Raw genomic sequence first — 19,033 nt, forward strand, 5'->3', positions numbered from 1 at the left:
TGGTGAAAATGTAAGATGCATCAGTTTGGTGAGTGGTGCCAAACTTCATAAACAGGATTGAAGATCATTACCAGCTTCAGAGTGTAATGCCAGGTATCTGCTCCTCTCCTGATCTCTTCCTTTTTCCCAGCTGCCCCTTCTAAAGAAGCCTACTGACAAATGAGACAGGTCAGCACGGATGAGGATTGTTGCTGGCAGCCAGTCCCTGCGTTGCAAGCCCGTGTTGTATCAGAAACCACTGTAAAAGTGTCAATTTTTCCTTTCCTGCACAATGGCTTCTTCCCAGCTGAATGCAGTTCATTACTATTTATATCACTGGTCTTGTCCCAGACTGGAGATGCTAGGTCCAGAGCTCATGTGGAAGGGTGTAGCCCTGCTGAAGACAATGCAGCTGGTTGCACCACCTGAAGATTTGTCCATTTGTCTTGAAAATGGCTTACCATCTCTGCAACCCCAGGGCATGTTGCTCCTTGCTTTCCTAATTCCCAGTTTAATCAAAACCTGACATGCTGTTTCAAATATGATTTCTCCCACTGAACAATTCAGGCCGTCTCACTGTTTTTGTGCATGTGTCTGGTATAGGCCTTGAATAGCTAAAATGTATGGCTGTAATAGCCATGTTCCAGTTCCCAACTTATCATCTCCTTGTGGGGGAGACGATATTCCCAGTGGAACTGGTAGGACATTTTCATCTCTGGAGTTAAATTCCAGAACTGTCAATTCTAGTGACAGCATCGTTGAGCTCAGTGATGATTTTTTTTTGAGACCCTTAGCATCTGTGATCATGGTATTTTCAGTTTTGTTTAAAAATACAAAAGTCTTCCTGCATTTCTAAGCGGAAAAAATGCTTTAAAATACAGTTCACGAAGATCTGGGACATAGTAAAGAAAAGCCTAGATACATAATAATTCTTATTTCTTGTGAGTTTTATTTGCATTTTGCTTAAAAGTCCTAGGATATAATCTTAGAATAATCTTAGAATTTAGGGGGTGGCTCTCCAGACTTTTATATCAGAGGCTAACAGTGAAATGTCTTACGAGCACCAGCTTTTGAGCAATGTCATTTCAAGCTTCTGACAAACCTAGGCATTAGGCTTTTTTTTTCTTTTTTCTTTTCTTTTTTTTTCTTTTTTCTGTTTGTCCAGGGAGCTCTAACCTTGTTCCAGTCATTTGTAACCTTTGCAGTCAGCATGACTGAAGTACCCAGGGAAAACCTGCTTCCCTGCTCATCCAGCTCATAAGGCAGAAGATATAGGTATCTACCCTCAATAGCGCAGGTATTTTTTTCCCCTCTACTTTGTCTTGTGATTGCTCCTTTCTCCTGATCTCATCCCTTAATAAAATCTCCTAGTATTTTAAACCTCTGCTTGTCCTGAGCAAAAAGCCACCTTTGCATCAAGTAATGGACACTTCACAATCCGGCCTCTCATCTACGTGAAACTAATTGGAGATTTTTGGCTGGCTTCTTGAGAATTAAAAGTTCCATGATTGTAGTGATATGGGATTGAATGCCAGGATCTCCAACCTTCAGTGAAGGCAAGCAAGTCTTGTGCTGTTTGTAGATGTGTTGGGTGTTTCTTTGGTTTGTTTAGGGATTTTTTTCCCACTATTTCCTGCCCATTTTTGCCTTTGTTTGAATTTCCTGGAAATAACAACAGCGTGATTCCTCAAATCTAGTAACTTGAGAAGAAAAACCCTAAGTCATCCCTGGAGGGAAGGACCATGGAAGATTCAGCTCCCACACAAAGAAATCTCCTGTGAGAAGGAGCTTTATGTGTACATTATGTACACATAATTCTTGCTCTGGTAGCCACTGAGCGAGCCATTTAGCCACTGCTACTTAAAACTGAATCTATCGTGACTATCAGAGCTGGAGTGGCCAATATTATTGAGAGTGGGTCTTCAGTCTCAAGGAGCCAACCCAGAAATCATTCCTCCTTTTGAGTGGCATCAAAGACACTAAATGTAATTAGTATAACCCCAAATGCTGAGATGCAAAACAATGATTAAACACAGTTGTTTTGTCTTTTCCCTGATCCAGGGAAGACAAGCGTGTATCCATCCTTGGTTACTCAGCAATGAGGTAGTCATTACCGTTGCTCAGTGTGAAGCTAATTCTTTAAAAGTTTTTATTCCCATGTCATTGGGACAGCTATTCAGAAATACTGGCATTTCTTCTTTGCTCAGGTCATGAGAGGGTGAAGAAAGAGCTTCATGTCACTGACAGCTGCCAGTTTGGCCAGGGAATTGAAGCTTGCATTTGTCAGTTCTTTGATCAAAAGACTGTTTAAGAGACCCAAATGCAAGGTCAAAGGTTAGCCTGTTAGAGGAAATTTAGCTTGAGATAGTGGTCAGGACCAGCATATGGACATGTAAATCTATATATTCATTAAAGCAACCAAGGGGTTGTACTCCTAAAATAATTTAAAAGTATATATCATTTTTTCTCGCTGTTGGGTGATGTTTCAGAGGTGATGGAGTATATGACTAAAGACAAATTGAATGTTGCCTGTTGCAAAGGTAAATATTCAGAACTAAAACTCTCTGTTATTTTTTAAGGAGCATCTTTCACTGCAAAGACTAGGAGCCTAAGGCAGAAGGAGCTGAAAGAGTTTTCATTTGGGCTGAAACTCACCATCTTTTGGTTGTACTCCTCAGACTCCATGACCTCATTTTCAATCATGCTGTATTTTTCCTGCAATCCTTCTTTGGGCCAGACAGGTGCATCAGAAACCATGTAGCATGGCTCTTCCCCCTCTGTGTACACAGAGAGGTCAATGGATCAGGAAATTTGGCAGCCTCAAGACTCTTGTCCCAGTGCTAGTACCACAGAGCAGTGCCCTTGCAGATCCAGCTACTACCTGTGAAGAGGACAGACATCCAGCATGGCTCATACAGTGTGAAGGAAGCTTGGGCTGGAATTAGTATGTATTATTCAACAAGTACCAATCAGGATTGTTTTATTCTAGGAAATGTGCAGAATTGTAATCAAAACTGTCATCCAAAGGCCTTACAGTAACATTGTGGGAACTAAGAAAAGAATAGTCTAGAGACCCGAATGAAATGAATTAGAGTTTACATTCAAAATACAGAATATCTACTACTAATATATATATAGATATGTGTATTTTTGACCTTGTACGAAACATCTTACTTGCAGAGTGATGTTTAATATATGGACCTATGCTCTGCACAGAGCTATATTGGTGGGTTTATGCACTTTGTGACCCATTGCAAACTCCTCAGTCCCTGGCCGTCTGGAAGGAAGTAAGTGCAGGATGGCAGGAACAGATGGTGAAACCTCCTGTGTCATTTCTGGCTTTGTGAAGCCATGGAAAGGGACGTAATGATGTTTATGGAGTCCATAGCGGGCTTCACCAAAATTGTTACACCACAAACTTTAGATTTCTTTGAATATATAAATCAGCAATTCTGCTGCACAGGTCTTTTAAAATAACTTCTAAAAATTATTTTTAAAATTGGTCACATTGAGCATGGTTTCCTTTAGCTGAGTTGACAGCAGGTGAGGAAAATGGGAAGAGAAATAAAAATCAACGTGCTTTGATAGTTGGCTAGAAAAACTGTGCAGAAGCTCCCAATGAGCAAGTTAGAAGTCAAATTGTAAAGCTCTGTTATATGCAAAAAGAGTGCAAAAAAGTGCAGCCCCAAGTTGTCTGTGCAAGACGCTTTCAGGCTGCTTGGCCCTGCTTCACCTTAGAGGACTAGAGATTTCCAGAGTTCCCAGTTGAGGCAATATAAAAAGATGCTCTTTTACTGACTGTGACAGCAGCATGCTTAATCTTTGCTATAAAGTGGTAAGAGTGCTCCCAGGATTTGACCATCAAAAATTGTATTCAAAATTGTCACTGATGCGGAAAGGTTACAGATATATTCACAGCTAGGGACAAGGCTTAAAAATGCTTAGATTTCATTTTCTTTGGGCTGAGGAAGGGGGAGATGATTCCTGATGATTACTGAAAAAACCTCAGTGAGGCTTTCTTTGGGCAGTTGCTCCGGCTGCTTGCATGTTATTGGCATTTGAGATAAACTCAGGCCTAAAAGCTCTGCTTCCTACGCTGTCACCGTCTACCTGCAAAATCTATCAACTCAGTCCTCATTGGTAGTCAGAAAGGCCGTACACAGCTGATATTTGCAAGTTAGAGAAGCCCTTGTATTCAGATCCTCTTTCTGTGTGTGACATCTCGACTGGGGAGCTGCAAATGATTTCTGAGACCTTCTTCTCCCTCTCATGGGTTTGTCCATCCACCTAGGTTACAGAGCAGTGCCGCAAAGGTAGGCGATCTCTTCTCTTCTTCCGCTTCTCTAAAATGGGACTGAAAACCTTGGTTTTTTAGAAGGTTTTTGATTGAGAGAGAAAACATGAAAACAGAGAGGAAGTCTGTCAGAGTTGGATCAATTTGCCCAAACAGCTCAGTTTTTCAGCTGACAGCATTTTAGCACTCAGAGGGGAGTTGTCAAAATCTCTCTACAGGCAGCCATGTCCTTCATGCTGAGACATACCTTATATTATCTCGAAAAGAGAAGAGAAGAGAAGAGAAGAGAAGAGAAGAGAAGAGAAGAGAAGAGAAGAGAAGAGAAGAGAAGAGAAGAGAAGAGAAGAGAAGAGAAGAGAAGAGAAGAGAAGAGAAGAGAAGAGAAGAGAAGAGAAGAGAAGAGAAGAGAAGAGAAGAGAAGAAAGAAAAAAGAGAAAAGAAATAAAAGAAGAAAAGAAGAAAGAGGAAAGAGAAAATGAAAGAAGAAAAAGAAAGAAAAGAAAAAAGAAAGGAAGGGGGTGAGGTGGCTTAGATTACTTTTTTTTTTTTTAATTCACAGAGAAAATATCCACCCTCCTTTCATTTCTTTACCAAATAACCTAGTATTGATCTCTCTTACTGTCTGATCACTTCCTTTAGGGTTAAGTATATCCCCTCTTGCAGGAACTCTGCACCTTAGCTTAGCTCAAGCTTGGCAATAAGCTGGCAACAGAGGCAGGCAGGCTGTGCTGCTCATCTCAAAGCTTCTGTAGTCGATCAAAAGAAGTGATTAATGAAGTTAGGGTGCATGGACCCAATTGGAAAACAAATTGCTCATCTTCTTGCACTTCCTTAATGATAGAAGTTGATAAAAATACCCGTAATGAGGAAGACTCTTGTAACTCTTTATCGTCTGACAGTCCCATTTGGGCTGCAGTCACAATGCAGGACTGGTCACGGAAAGTGCATCTGAAAGCTGTGGAAGATAAGAGTTAAAGTTTGTGGTGTGTGGTTTTGTGGCAGTGGAAGATGGAGGTCATTAAGCAAGATGAGAGGGTGCCTGTAAGGAACTGTGGAAGCAGGCCTGCGTGTTTATATTGTTTCTTGGAGGCTGTAGTCATGAGTTCCTGGAGAGAGACTTGTCTGATGTAGAAGGTGAGCAACAGTAACGGCTCACCTGCTCAGGAGGTGACAGAGGGAGAGAGGATCACAGCAGAGGTATAGGCAGTATCAGGGAGGTATGACATGGGGATGGAGACCATGCTGGCTATGCAAAGACATACAGACTGGAAAATAAAAGCATATTGGAGTGGACATCTGCTACAGGCTGTCACAAATGGAAGAAAGCGAGAGTGACAAATTCTTGGACTGCATCTCACACTGTTTGAAACCACAAGACACTTCAATTACCATCTCTGTGCTGGTGAGTCACATATCTACCTGTCTGCTTCAAATGTGTCTCCTACCATGTAATCCGGCATCTCAGCTGATTTCTCTGACAACCTCCCCTGGATGCTTTGCCACTGAAATTTAAGCTCAACACAGCAAGAAGTGCTGCCTGATTTCTTCTCTTCCCCACTGCTCCCCTTCCTGCATTAACAACAGCTGCCCAACTAACTGAAAGACAGGGCTGTGTCCCGAGCTCAATATGCAAGGAGTGAGCGTGCTGTAATGCAGGTGGCTTTCACTAGAACCTTTGACCTGGAGCCGTGAGATGTAGCTCTCTAAATTATCCTGGCAGGTGGATTGAAAGCAGTCTGAAAGGCGGCAAAGAAAGGATGCGACCGGTGGGAGTCTCCTGGGGCGGGGAGAGAGCCTTGTGTGGGAACAGAGGGGCACCTAGACACAATGCTACTGCTGTTTCCAGGTGTGGTTTTATGTTACACCGAGACTGAGAGCTGTCCCCATCACCCCCCCAGCCTTGGCTCTTTCATGTTTTATCGGATCTGGCGCTGCTGCCGTGACAGACTGAAATGGTGGTGCTCATTGATCCAGCTGAAAACCAGTAATTACTGTTTTCGGTGGGTCGTTTTCCATCAGATCAGCTCTAGCTTGCTCTCTGCTTGCATTAATTGCCAGATCTGCTGTGAGGGGGAGTGGAAATGCACGGCAGTGTCCTGAGAGAAAGGAGACCACTGTTAAATGGGTTAGCTATGATGTGAAGCTGCACCCTTGTTTAATAATGCCCAGCTCATGGAGGTGGGAGAGGGAAGAAATGTGAGCATTATTGAGAGCACAAAAACAAAGTGCAGGGCTAAAGAAATGCTGGTGGGGAAAAGCAACAAGAAACGGGAAAAAATAAGGCAGAAACAGGCAGGAAGGCAGCAGAATCCCTCCCCCAGGAAAGGGAAAACAAAGATGTAATCTTGACAGCACGATCTGTAGATTGGTGTCTTGGAGGAAGCAGTGGGCAGCCTCGAGGAGGTACCTTTCAAAACAACATAAGGAACTATTTTGCCTCTGCAGGAGATGGACTGGATGGCTTTGGCTGGGTTTCCCCTCTTCCAAACTTCTCTGTCCCAAGTCTTTTCAGTCCCATCTGAGGCAGAATTTGCTGGTCTTGGTCCACAGCCCATTAAGGCAGTTGAAAACTTCCTGTTTGACTTTTGGGAAAAGAGAGGAGTTTCGGACAGCAAGAGCTGGCACAGTGCTCTTCATATCAGATTAAATCTTTGAGAGGTGGCCAAGAAAACCTCCTGGGGCTTAGCTGTGTTTGCCACTGCTAAAGCCGCTCTGGACAGTTCTTGCTTATGGATATTCATTGTCTCCTCCAGGGCTCTGAGCACTGCATTGCTCCAAATCCCTCAGTCTCATCTGCACTCCCCCCTCCCCAGTTTCCAGTGCAGGTGACTGGTAAATCATATTTCATAGCACGATGAACACATCTGGGAGGAGAAGGATAATATGATGTGTCATCTTTCTTTCAGCCTGCTGGGCAAGCTTTTGGGGAGCACGTCTTAGAAAATGCACAGCCCTGCAGGTCAGCTCCCTGCCTCAAGCTCTGGGGAAAGCCAGACCTGGAGAGGGCCTTTCTCCACGTTCTTCAGTATGTGGGGAAGACAGGAGGTATTTAACATTATTCAATTATAATACGTGAAATATTTCCTGACTTTTTTTCCTCTTCCTCCCTCGTATACCAGGCTCTTATACTGCAGAGTAAATTCTGGGACGTTTGCTGGAGTCTGCAGAGCACCCCTGGAGTCTAGGCCCTGCTAAAGCCAATGTTTTAAGTCTTTAACCGAGGGGTGAGGTTCATCTAAACACAGAACACAGATTGCAATGTTTGCACAGCATAGGGAAGAATCTCAGTACGACTTGAAGAAGCTTCCTTACCTCTGACTTCAGATGGGGCTTGAGTTTCTGAGTCCCAAAAGCTCATTTGAAAGTATGCAGCTGCCACTCGTGAAAAGTCTCCAGTTGCTTCAGCTGCTGTAACAGTCAGTCTTTAATCCATTCCTCTGGCATTATTCTTGTCTTTATCTTTGTATATAGTTCAAATCTGAGTTGCAAAGCATTCCTAGAAATTCAGCTAGCATAGATCCTCCTGTGTAATGGCTGTCAAAAGAGGGACAGTTTGGTCATCAAAAAATGCCATTTTGATTTCCTTTCCCCCATGGTTAAGGGTGTTGTTTATTGTGACAGATTCAAAATAAGAATAGTACGTTCTTGGAGAAGATTAGCCCATTTTACCATGCTTTCCACTCACACAAATACGTTGTCAGGAACTGTTCATGGATTTGCATTTACTTTAAAACATGAGATGCGTGTATGACAGGGACTTAGCCAAACATCTTCCCAACTCACCCCTCTCCCTGCCTCTTTTATCAAGGTTTCTTCCTTAACTCCAAGGTGGTTTTTTTTGCATTTAACAGCCCTGTGGCTGTGCTTGCAGGTTCCTCTGGTTGGTACTGGGGAACTCGGCCACAGCTTCCTACAGGGAGATGAGAACCGACCTTCTCCTCTTCTGCAAACTGATTCCTCATGGGTTTTCCTGTAGACCCCTGTCTTTGGAAGGCAGAGCAGTGAAATTCATGTATCAAAGCAGATTTCTGGTGAAAAAAAAAAAAAACAAAGCAAAAGTAAAAAGTGCATTCCTGCATTTCCTACACTCTTGGAAGATAAGATACATAAGCACACAGCATTGGCATTTGTGAGAGCTATTAAGTACATTTTGAGACAGTTTCAGAAGCAATGTATAACTAAACAATGGGTAGAGCTGCAATAATATAACTTCGCTTCGGTCAAGAATAGAATGGGAGGAGAAACATTTTCTTGTTATGCACACTGTGTGCAGAACCACTCTCCTTCGCGTGATTTGTAGCCTGTCTGTAAATGCCCATTGAGGCTTTTGAGGTTTTGGTAACTTCCAATTGCCAAAAGCAGCTGTGACCTGGAAATCCTCCACACGCAGCTACCATGTGCCCAAACAGGCTGCCCACCCTACGACCATGGTGCCATGGAACCCATCCTCCTCATTTCAGAGCTGCTCCTAGCAGTCCTGCCCTTCCCACAGGCATTGCACCTGGACACAGCTTTGCTCACAGATACCATACTTTTCCCTTTGCAGTTGCTTTAAGCTTGCAATCATTCCTAGTATGAAATAAAAGAGGTAAAATGGCAAAAGAGCAGAGCTAATGTACTCAGAGAGCACCCTTTGGAAAAGAAGTTTTCTTGTATTCGGAAGTGTGCAAGACTTCGAGGGGAGGACGAAGAAATAATCCTGGGAGAGAGAGAAGAAGAGGGAGTAGATGAGTTACAACAGCCTTAAGGATTTAAAAGGGCAATGAAAGATGAAAGAGAGATGTACAGATGAAAGAGAGAAACCCCATAAAAGTCTGTGAATAAATGAAGCGGTGGACAGAATCAGTGCTAACTCTGACATTTCTGAGGTAGGGAATGGCTTTATAAAAGCTTTATTTAAAAAGAAAGCTTTTAATGCAAAATGGAAAAGGGTGGGCAGTGAGGAAATGATGTTTTGCAAAGATAGTCATTGATGAAAGGCAGTAAAAAGGCTGCTGGGAGAAGCCTGAATATATGCAGAGTAACAGGTCTGAATGAAATTTGTTTAATGGCATGTCAGAAGGGTTTGTTAGCAAACCTACCAGCTCTTTAATTTCCCTTTCCATATGTTTTTATATATGCATACATATTATGCAGTTCAAAAAGACCCATGACTGGAGAAAAAATGACAAGAAAAATGTACTAATTTTAGAAATTAAAGAGGATGAGAGTGATGATCCTGGAAATTGCAATCCAACAAAGTGAATGTAGTCTTCATCTAGATAATAAATTAGATTAAAAAAAAAAAAATCCTGTTAACAGAGGATTACAGAAATGTGGTCAAAAAGTAATGTTGTTTTTTACAGATCAGATCAATCATACCAGACGAACTAGATTGCTTTTGAAAATGGAAATGTTCAACTGGAGGGGGAGAGGAGCAGGGGGGAAGGAGGGAGCTGTAGCATGTAAATTAAACTTTATATGTAACAATTTTATTAAAATTGCTGGTATGTTTTCTGAGACTTTTGCTTAGAATATGTATATTAAGATTAAGTGGTGTGTGCCCATCCCATTATTATAAAAAAATGAGATGAAGAACTGAAATCAAAGTCTCAGGAATCAATGTGCAGTTTCACGGTTATTAACTTACTTGTTAGTGGATGGATAAACAGAATGAAGAGTTCAGTCCACAGAGGTGGCTGTATTCAGAGGTGCTGAAAGCAAGGGGCATAAGAGAGGCAGTGCAAGGGAGCAGTGAGTTGTGAGAGGTACAGGCACAACATTAAATGAAATACTCTGGGTGAAATGCTAGCTAGACTGTCTAAGAAGGATCTCAAGAAAAGAAGGGAGTCAGTGGAAGGAGAAAATATACCAAAAGAGGCTGGAAAATGGGTAGAAAAACAAGCAAGAGATACAGTCTGACATGACAGCAAAGAAATGTGTTGCAGTGATCTCCCCTGGATGGGGACAGTAGAGATAACATTGAGATAACCAGGCACTAGAAACTTGGAATAGGGTCAGAAGGGGGTTCTGTACTGTTACATGCTACAAATGGTGGGTGTGTTTCCAAAAAGAACCAGGGGGAAGTGTTTTTAATAGATAAATGGATGAGACTGCTGTATTGCTACTTTTTTTTTTTTTTAGTTCATGCATTTGCAGATTTTCTTTTGTAATTTTATCACAAAAATCTGTAGACTAAATTATTTAAGGCCAGATTTTTGAAGATGTGTCAATGTTTGTGTTTGTAAGCATTCAGATCCCTTAAAAAATTCCCTCAAGCCATGCATGCTATTATGTTTCCCACAGTCCTCACAAAATACCATCTTTGTTCTTGTAAGTTACTGGCTTTTTAAGGTGTGCTGCATCTCTCATGTATAAGACCTGAAAAGCCAGGTGCTCCTTCTAATCCACAAACATCTCCTCTGTTTCCTTTTCCTGAGGGAGGCCATGTCACCAGGTGGACTTTCCAGGCCATGTCTATACTCCTGGAGCACAAGTCCTATGACGCGTGGCTGAGGGAACTGGGGTTGTTTAGTCTGGAGAAAAGGAGGCTCAGGGGAGACCTCATTGCTCTCTACAGCTACCTGAAAGGAAGGTGTGGGGAGCTGGGGGTCGGCCTCTTCTCACAGGTAACTAGTGATAGGACTAGAGGGAATGGCCTCAAGTTGCACCAGGGGAGGTTCAGGTTGGGAATTAGGATACATTTCTTCTCAGAAAGAGCAGTCAGGCACTGGGACGGGTTGCCCAGGGAGGTGGTGGCGTCACCATCCCTGGGGGTGTTCAAGGAAAGTTTGGACATGGTGCTTAGGGACATGGCTTAGTGGGTGACATAGGTGGTAGGGGGATGGTTGGACCAGATGATCTTGGAGGTCTTTTCCAAGCTTTTATGATTCTATGATTCTCTCCCAAAATTGCAGCTACCAAACATCCCGTTGCCACAGCATGTGCTTTTGGCCTGCCTGCTGTGGATGCTCCCTATCCTTGCTGGGGGAGGCAGTGTGGGTGGAAAGAAGGGAGGCAGGGTGTTTGTGGCTGCCTATGTCAAATTCGGTGTTTTCTCTGCCTTGGCTGAGGGTCTGTGCCGCAGTGGGAGGGAGCGGAGCCGGGGTTTTGCTGACTGACTTGATGTACGGGTGAGAGCATGAAGCTGCTGGCAAAGAAGGTGTTTTTGATCTTTATGCAGCATTGGCCCCGCTTGAATCCTTACAGCATGATACACAGAAAAAACAAAAAAACAAACAAAAAAAAACAGCAGACAGGGACTGAACCATTGTAGCACTCCAGCATTAGCCCTTGTTTTTAGCAGATTGTATGGCACAAGAGCCTCCTTACCCATCTTTTGCCACTCACAGGGGGGCCAAGACTGTCAGCCATCAGTGCCTGCCTGCCTGAGGAGGCCGCTGCCATGACGGTGGCTGGGCCTCGCAAGCAAGAGGAGTGAGGGAAACGGAGCCCGACTGAAGTGATTAGATACAAAATTGGCAACTTCATCACGCATTACTTTGATGATTACGTTTGATTGCTGTTTACTTTTTTACCTGAGAGCCGGCTGCAGAAACACCAGATGGTTATAGTCAGAGTGGGATTTGGAGAGGGCCGTGCAAGCTGTTATAATACAAGGCATGCCCAACTTTCCATCAGGAACGGAGACATCTTGACCTTTGGTATTTTGTTAGAAACAGGCTTTTTTCTCCTTTTTTTTTTTAATATTTTAAAAGTGGGTCACTTATTTAAAGAGGTGCAGTTATTTTTAGAGTGTTCTGTAAAATTTGGGGAGGGCCTGACGCTAGCCGTTTCCTCTCCCAAAGGGATGGGTACCTGACCAACAGCCCAGTGTTGGTTAGCATATGGGCAGCTCTTCACGCTTTTGAAGACTCAATCAAATAGGTTTGTGGAGGTGGAGCAATAGATGTGCAGGTGTAATCAAAGCTTGATATACTGAAAGATGGTTATGTGGGCAATGGAGGCCCACGTCCCACCTCCTGGTGCTGCAAGGTTGGCAGCACAGACCAAACACATGCAAACAGCAGAAGGACTAGGGGATTTGGAGAGGGAGATGTTGAGTGTTTCTGCCTGCGCTACGCCACCCCCCCCCGCCCTTTTTTTAAAAAAGATTTTCTCATTCCCCTTTCCAAGTGTTTGTGGTAGCTGGAACTGGAAAGGGGAGGTTGTCTGGGGTCACTCAGTCCTAAAGCTGAGGCTTGAAGTAAGCACCTGAAACTGCTAAACTCATATGAAATGGACAGGGGTTGGCATCATTTGGCAAACCTGTCCTGTCAGTCTGCCTTGAGCTGCATCAGTGATATCAGCCTCAAAATCTTGCATGGTTTCACTGGACAAAGCTGGGTTTTTTAATGGAGTCATTGGCAAAACTTTTAATACTGCTAAAGCCAGAAGAACCATACTCTGATACTCAAGTTTGATTCCCTGACTCAGTTTCCTCTGTGTACTTGCACAGTGGTCCCATTGCTGGGGCTTCCTCCAGCCTCCCTGCCTTGCCTCACTTCCCTCAACCCACTCAGATGTAGCTATTGCAAGTAATAGTGAAATCAAAGAAAAAAATATGTTTCTGTTGATTAACAAGAAGGTTTGCAAAGGATCTTGAACCTGAGCATATAATTGTGGCCATAGATAACAGTGGAGAGCTTTTTTTTTTCTCTTATGGAAAAGCTATAATGAATCTGAACAGAAACTAAGTTGGCATTCTTGCCCAGAAAATGAAGTACAACAATTGTATGGATTGCTTTTTTATAGAGAGAGTATTAAAACCCAAAATTTGATTTATTAATATTGTGAGAAATATACAGTCTAACAGGAGTCAAGTTTGATATTTTTGGGATTAGAGTGTTTTCTATCAGCAGCAAGTAGATAAAAGCTTTCTGCAACTTGTTTCATTTATCACATGTAATCATTTGATGCTACCGCTTCCTCCATATTAGGTAAAAGCTTTTATAAAACATTCATAAACTTCCTTAGTTATTACTGAATCATAATGAGTGTCTAAACTTACAGATGTTCTGTAGTCTTTTATACTGCATATGTATCTTTACTCCAGCCTAGCCCTCCAAACTTGCAGAATCATTTTTTTTTCTGTTTTGGATCACTAGCAATGTGATAGAAATGTGCCCAAGGGGCAAAAAAGAGTACCAGTATCCTGGGCTGCACTAGGCAGAGCATTGCCTGCAGATTAAGGGTGATGATCCTGTCCCTCTGCTCAGTATTGGTGAGGCTACACCTGGATGCTGAGTCTCTTTCTGGGCTTAGCAGCAGAAGAGAGACAGGGAGGAGCGGCTGGGGAACTGGGGTTGTTTAGTCTGGAGAAAAGGAGGCTCAGGGGAGACCTTATTGCTCTCTGCAACTACCTGAAAAGAAGGTGTGGGGAGCTGGGGGTCGGCCTCTTCTCACAGGTAACTAGTGATAGGACTAGAGGGAATGGCCTCAAGTTGCACCAGGGGAGGTTCAGGTTGGAAATGAGGAGACATTTCTTCTCAGAAAGAGCAGTCAGGCATTGGGACAGATTGCCCAGGGAGGTGGTGGAGTCACCATCCCTGGGGGTATTAAAGAAGTTGGACGTGGTGCTTAGGGACATGGTTTAGTGGGTGACATTGGTAGTAGGGTGATGGTTGGACCAGATGATCTTGGAGGTCTTTTCCAACCTCAATGATTCTATGATTCTATGACTTCCTGGAGCGAGTCCTGCAAAGGGCCAGAGATGACTGAAGATCTGTGGGGAGAAGCTGAGGGAGCTGGAACTGTTCTGCCTGGAGAAGACATGGTCCAGGGGAATGTTATCAATGTACATAAGTACATGATGGGAGTGTGGTGATAGAGAATGAAGAATACAAAACCATATTCTTTTCAGAGGCATCCAGTGACAGGAGAAGAAGCAATGGGCACAAACTGAAATACAAGAAATTCCACTTAAACTTAAGAATAAGCTTTTTTTTTTTTGCTTCTTTTTTTTTTTTTTTTTCCTGTGCAGGTGACTGAGCACTGGCCCAGGTTGCCCAGAGAGGTTGTGTGGTCTCCCTTCTTTGGAGATCTTCAGACCTCAAATAGATGCTGTCCTGGGCAACCAGCTCTTCCTGCCCATGGGCTAGACTAGGTAATTTCCAGAAGTCCCTTCCAACCTCAGCTGTTTTGCATTTCAGTGGTATCTGTGATGCAGCAAATGGGGAGCCTGTCCCATAGTTACAAGGGCACCGATTCTGCTCATTGAGCAGCTTGGAGTGAGAGTAGACCATCTACCTACTTCCACTGCAGAACTGAGCAGCTATTATATGATAACTTGCATTCAGTAATGACATCAAATGGATTTTTAACATGTAAACAAGAAGGGGAAACCAGAGTTACTCATTATTAGAATATGGGTTTGCCTGAAGCAGATTTCCCATGTTAAAGCACTTAAAAGCAAAGACAGAATTTATGATGTGTCAGTAGATTTTAAACCTGAATAGCGTCCAGTTGTAAAGGCTACTAATAATGCAAATTATCTAAGTCAGGCTCAGTGTAAAGCAGTAAATATAACCTGTCCATTCAGACACACTTCTTTTTTTTCTCCCCTTTCCCATTAATATTTTATCCCCTTGAGGAGATGCTTTCAACATATTATGTGCACCAGCATACTGTGCTCATGGTATTCCTGGATGTCATTACAAAGAAGCCTGAAGACTGTACCACTGCTCCACTGCCTGTGACACTAGCTTGGAAATTGCTTGGAGCAACAACAGCAAGTGTCAACAGGGAGCCGTATTAATTATTTGGAATGTGCCTCATAAGAGGAATCAACTGCTTTTATTGCAGCACGAATATTACTTGAAACAGGAAGGTTACTCTAGCTGTTATCGTAATCTATGTGTCATTAACTTTCCGTGTTTAGAAAAAGAGATTAATAACCCTGTAAATTGTTACAGTAAATAGATGAATTATAACAACATGTTTTTATTATAAATAAAAGTTTCTTGATATAGTTACCTCCAAATTGCTGGAGAAGAATTGAGTCTTTAGCAACTGGGAAACTGCACAGCAGCGTTGAGAACTGAAAAACTTCCATTCAGGTGAAAGCAATGCCAAGCTCCACAAACCCTTATCTGCAGGTGGGACAAACAGATGCAGTTATACTTCATGCCATACGTCCTTCACAAATTGTTGCGATACAGAAATATTTGCTTCCCTCTCAGCGTTAAGATTAACAGATTGAATGGGCTTGAGTGAAATTGCTTGTCTTCTGTGGCATATGGCCTCTTAAGAGAACACTGTGCAAAATGTACATGGTAGTGGTAAAGCAGGTATAACTTCAGTTCTGAATAGCTACCCCTATGTGCAAGGAAAAAGCGAAAGAAATGGGAGTGTTTTCAACTTCCGATCACAAAAATGATCACTTTCCACAAAATGGAAGTTCATCTTTGTTTTGAATGTCAACGAATGTGAAAAACATGCATTTGAAAAAATACTTGCAAACCCATTCTGAGTCCCATGCCATAAAAATATTGTATGTTTAATTATAGCCCTGATAGATCTCTGCAGGAAACAGTGCCACTAAAACACTTATTTATCCACAGGGCAGGCTCACCACGGGCAAGTTTCCTATATTGCCCCACCGATCCACCTCGATTCTGATCTGGAGCGACCACCATCCAAGGGTGAGTCAGTGATGCAGTCTCCATGCACATGCATTGCAAAAGAGCCATAGACATGAGTGTATTTCATTCATTTCTTCATAGAGCCTCCACGGCAAAGTTACCATGCTCCATCCAAGGACACTCTCGGGAACAAATTAATTCCTCTGGGACAGTTGTATGAGAGAAGACCATGTCCCATGTGCCGCATTATGTAGCTTTAAATATGCCATCTGTTTCACAAGCCACATTGCTGCCTCACTACTTTACTTCTGCAGGGAGATGTGTACTTTAGCTCCTGCCCTCTGTCTTTCTCATTTCCTTCCTAATGGTATTGCACAGGGAAAGGGGGCTGGTGGCAGGATGTAGAAAAGCAGGTTTCAGCTGCCTTCACGTGACTGAAGGCACAAAAGGAGTTGCGCGGTGGTTTGGGTCTGGATTCAATCCACATTGACATTGCTTAAGGTTTTTTCTCAAGTTGGTAGAGAGACATGTCCACTCCAGAGGTTGACTCCAGTTCTAAGTCACTTGATTGCCCTTGGGAGCAATGCTAGTAGCTAGTATATATGCATTGAATCCACAGAAGCCCTGCATAGGTGCCTCTGCTAAGTGGTGAAAATAAAGTGGTGTGAATGTGAGCCTTTGATTTCCCAGTCTGATCTGAAGGATCTTCAGCTGTCTGTGTAGTGATGAACCCTCACTGTTTTCCCTGTGTCCAGCTCCACAAGTGTGTATGAATGGTGTTGCAGTGGCAGGAGGGGTACAGGCTTTTCTTTTGTGGTGATGTTGTTATCATGCCCCCGTGCTGTAAAGCTGTGAGTAAGTTTGTGTGCGTATATGTTTCTCTAAGTGCTCGCGGTTGAAAAATACATTAATGCAAGATTAATCTGGATAGACCCACTGTCATTATGTAATATGAAGAAATCTGTCTTCTAAATCTTACTTCTTTGCTAATATTCTGAGAGACAGAACAACCCTTGTATCGGTGAATTGCAGCTGCAACTGCAAACATCCCCCTGCACCTCCAATGGCCCAAGGACTTTGTAGGCTAAATGAAAGCATACTGTTAATGCACTTAGCATGAAAGGCTCCCTTAATTTCAAGTGAGCTTTTCCGTCACCATCCATGCACCTTGATGTGTAACTCAATCAAGTAAACATTTGCTTTTTTTTTTTTTTTTTCCTCCTTTGTTAAGTGTGAATGCGTGCTTTCTTAGCTGATGCAGTAGTGAAAACTAAGGAATTGACTCTGCTGTACAAAAGCAGCCTCAGCACGGTTATTCATCGGTGGTTCCTTTCTCATCTCTGTGAGGTGGAACCATGTGCTGGGTGGCAGAGCCTGGGCGTGAGGATGCCAGATTCACAGTCCTCTCTCCAAAGCTGGGCTTGTCATGAGTGAGGCTGGTCATATACAATCTCCTGGCAGTCCACCACCTCCATTCAACTTTGGGTGAGTTACCCTGAGATTCAACACATGCACTTGAGATTGTCCACTTCTAAGCCACTTGGAAAACCTCCAGGTTTGTGATAAAATTTGCTAGCCACATTTTTTAGCAGAGCACTTCAGTAATGCAGAGACAGGTGGGACATCCAGCACCTCCTCACTAAAAACTTTTTTGAGGTAGAGTGTGATGATTCAGAGCTTACTTAGAATAGGTCAATGTAAATCTTTGCCGTGGGGTCTCGAGCAGTCTATGAAAGACTCAAGGACGATGAAACAGCAGCAAAGATGATGCCGTGCCTTGCTTTCTCCAAGGTAAAAGAGCTAAAGACTAACAAAAATTTTCAGCAGTCTGCCATTCACAAGGGCATAGCTACCTCTGTGAGATGGATGCTCCTGCCACCAGGAACAGGGCAAAGTGTGTCAGGCAGAACAGCTGCAGCACTTGAAGAGAAGGTAAAATAGAGTTTATTCAACATAAATGGCTGCATTAACTGCTTCCACTGGGGCATCCCCCACTCCAGCTGAGACATCTTAAAGAAAGGACTGCTTAGAGTGGAAGGAGTGGTATTACTGCTGCCACATACTGGAAGAAGGACTTGAATCCCTTGTATAATTTAACAGGAGAAGGCCAGGGAGGCAGCCGGCTCTGAAGACATCAATCCATTAGCTGGTGACTGTGGGGGGTCTTAAAAATGTGGTAATTGGTACTGTCTCCCAGGGAAGAGCAAGGCTTTCTTTCAGCCCAGGGGCATGTACATTTCTTTATGCATCTGTTGACTCATTTCCAGCCTCAGCACCCCAAATCTACTTGGATGTTCTAAAAATCATGATTTTTTTTCTAAGTGTATGAAGGTTATGAGATTTTTCATTTGCTTGTTTGGCTACATTTCCTGACACCATGGAACACACACTCAGGTTATGTTCTAGGCCTTATCTCATAACCACGAGGGCTATTTTAAACAGAGAGGGCAAAAAACACCTCTATTCTGAAGCTATTGTTGATTCACCACAGTTCCAGTAGCTCGTATTTAAAAAAAAAAAATGTGAGTTTATGCCAATAATCATTCTCATGCCCTTCATTTCCCTTCCATGTTCGCCCTAGCACTGACTGAACACAATGTACAGGTCAATGTTGCACTTACAGTGGCAGAAAGAAGAAAGGTGGTAGCCACCTTAAAGTTTTAATTATAATAAATGGAAATGAAGCCAGGGTAGGGTTATAAAAACATCTTTCCTTCCTGTATTAAAAATGATACAGATTTACTGCTGCTGCGGGTCTGTGCAGCTGCAATTCTCAGCTGGCAGATTTATTTGTAACTGCTTCTTCCTTCTCCTTTTTAAAAATTTTATCACTGGTGACATTTACCCACATTGTTTATGCATGCAGTGCATTTTTACCTGCCTTTCAGAGTCCTGATGCTAGTTCTGAATAGAGTATAAACTCCAGTAGTTTACTAGTACATTAGTGTCATCATACATTACAGGGTAATTACTCTGAGCCACTGCTCTGTATAGTACTGCAGTAACGACACCGTAAATCACTTAATAGAAATAAGGTGCTGAATCAGCACTTGAAGCGAGACACTGACTTTTCCCCACCCCCTTTTTAATTTGACGGTGTTTTAAAATTAATTCTATTATACGAAGCACTGTTCACCGTTATTTTTACAGCTCCTCTCATTCTGATGATCCAGATGCAGTTACATTATTTTGGCACAAC

At 42.9% G+C, this 19,033-nt stretch overlaps 1 protein-coding gene across 1 annotated transcript in view; it reads left to right on the top strand.

The window, feature by feature from the left end:
* Positions 1-19,033, top strand: part of ADGRL3 (adhesion G protein-coupled receptor L3) — a 525,203-nt gene that overhangs the window by 369,664 nt on the left and 136,506 nt on the right. Inside the window, 1 exon segment of the mRNA XM_040555050.1 lies at positions 15,814-15,894. Within this exon segment, the coding sequence (XP_040410984.1) occupies positions 15,814-15,894 (81 nt within the window).

This window comes from Cygnus olor, chromosome 4 (assembly GCF_009769625.2).
Source record: "Cygnus olor isolate bCygOlo1 chromosome 4, bCygOlo1.pri.v2, whole genome shotgun sequence".
NCBI lineage: Eukaryota > Metazoa > Chordata > Aves > Anseriformes > Anatidae > Cygnus > Cygnus olor.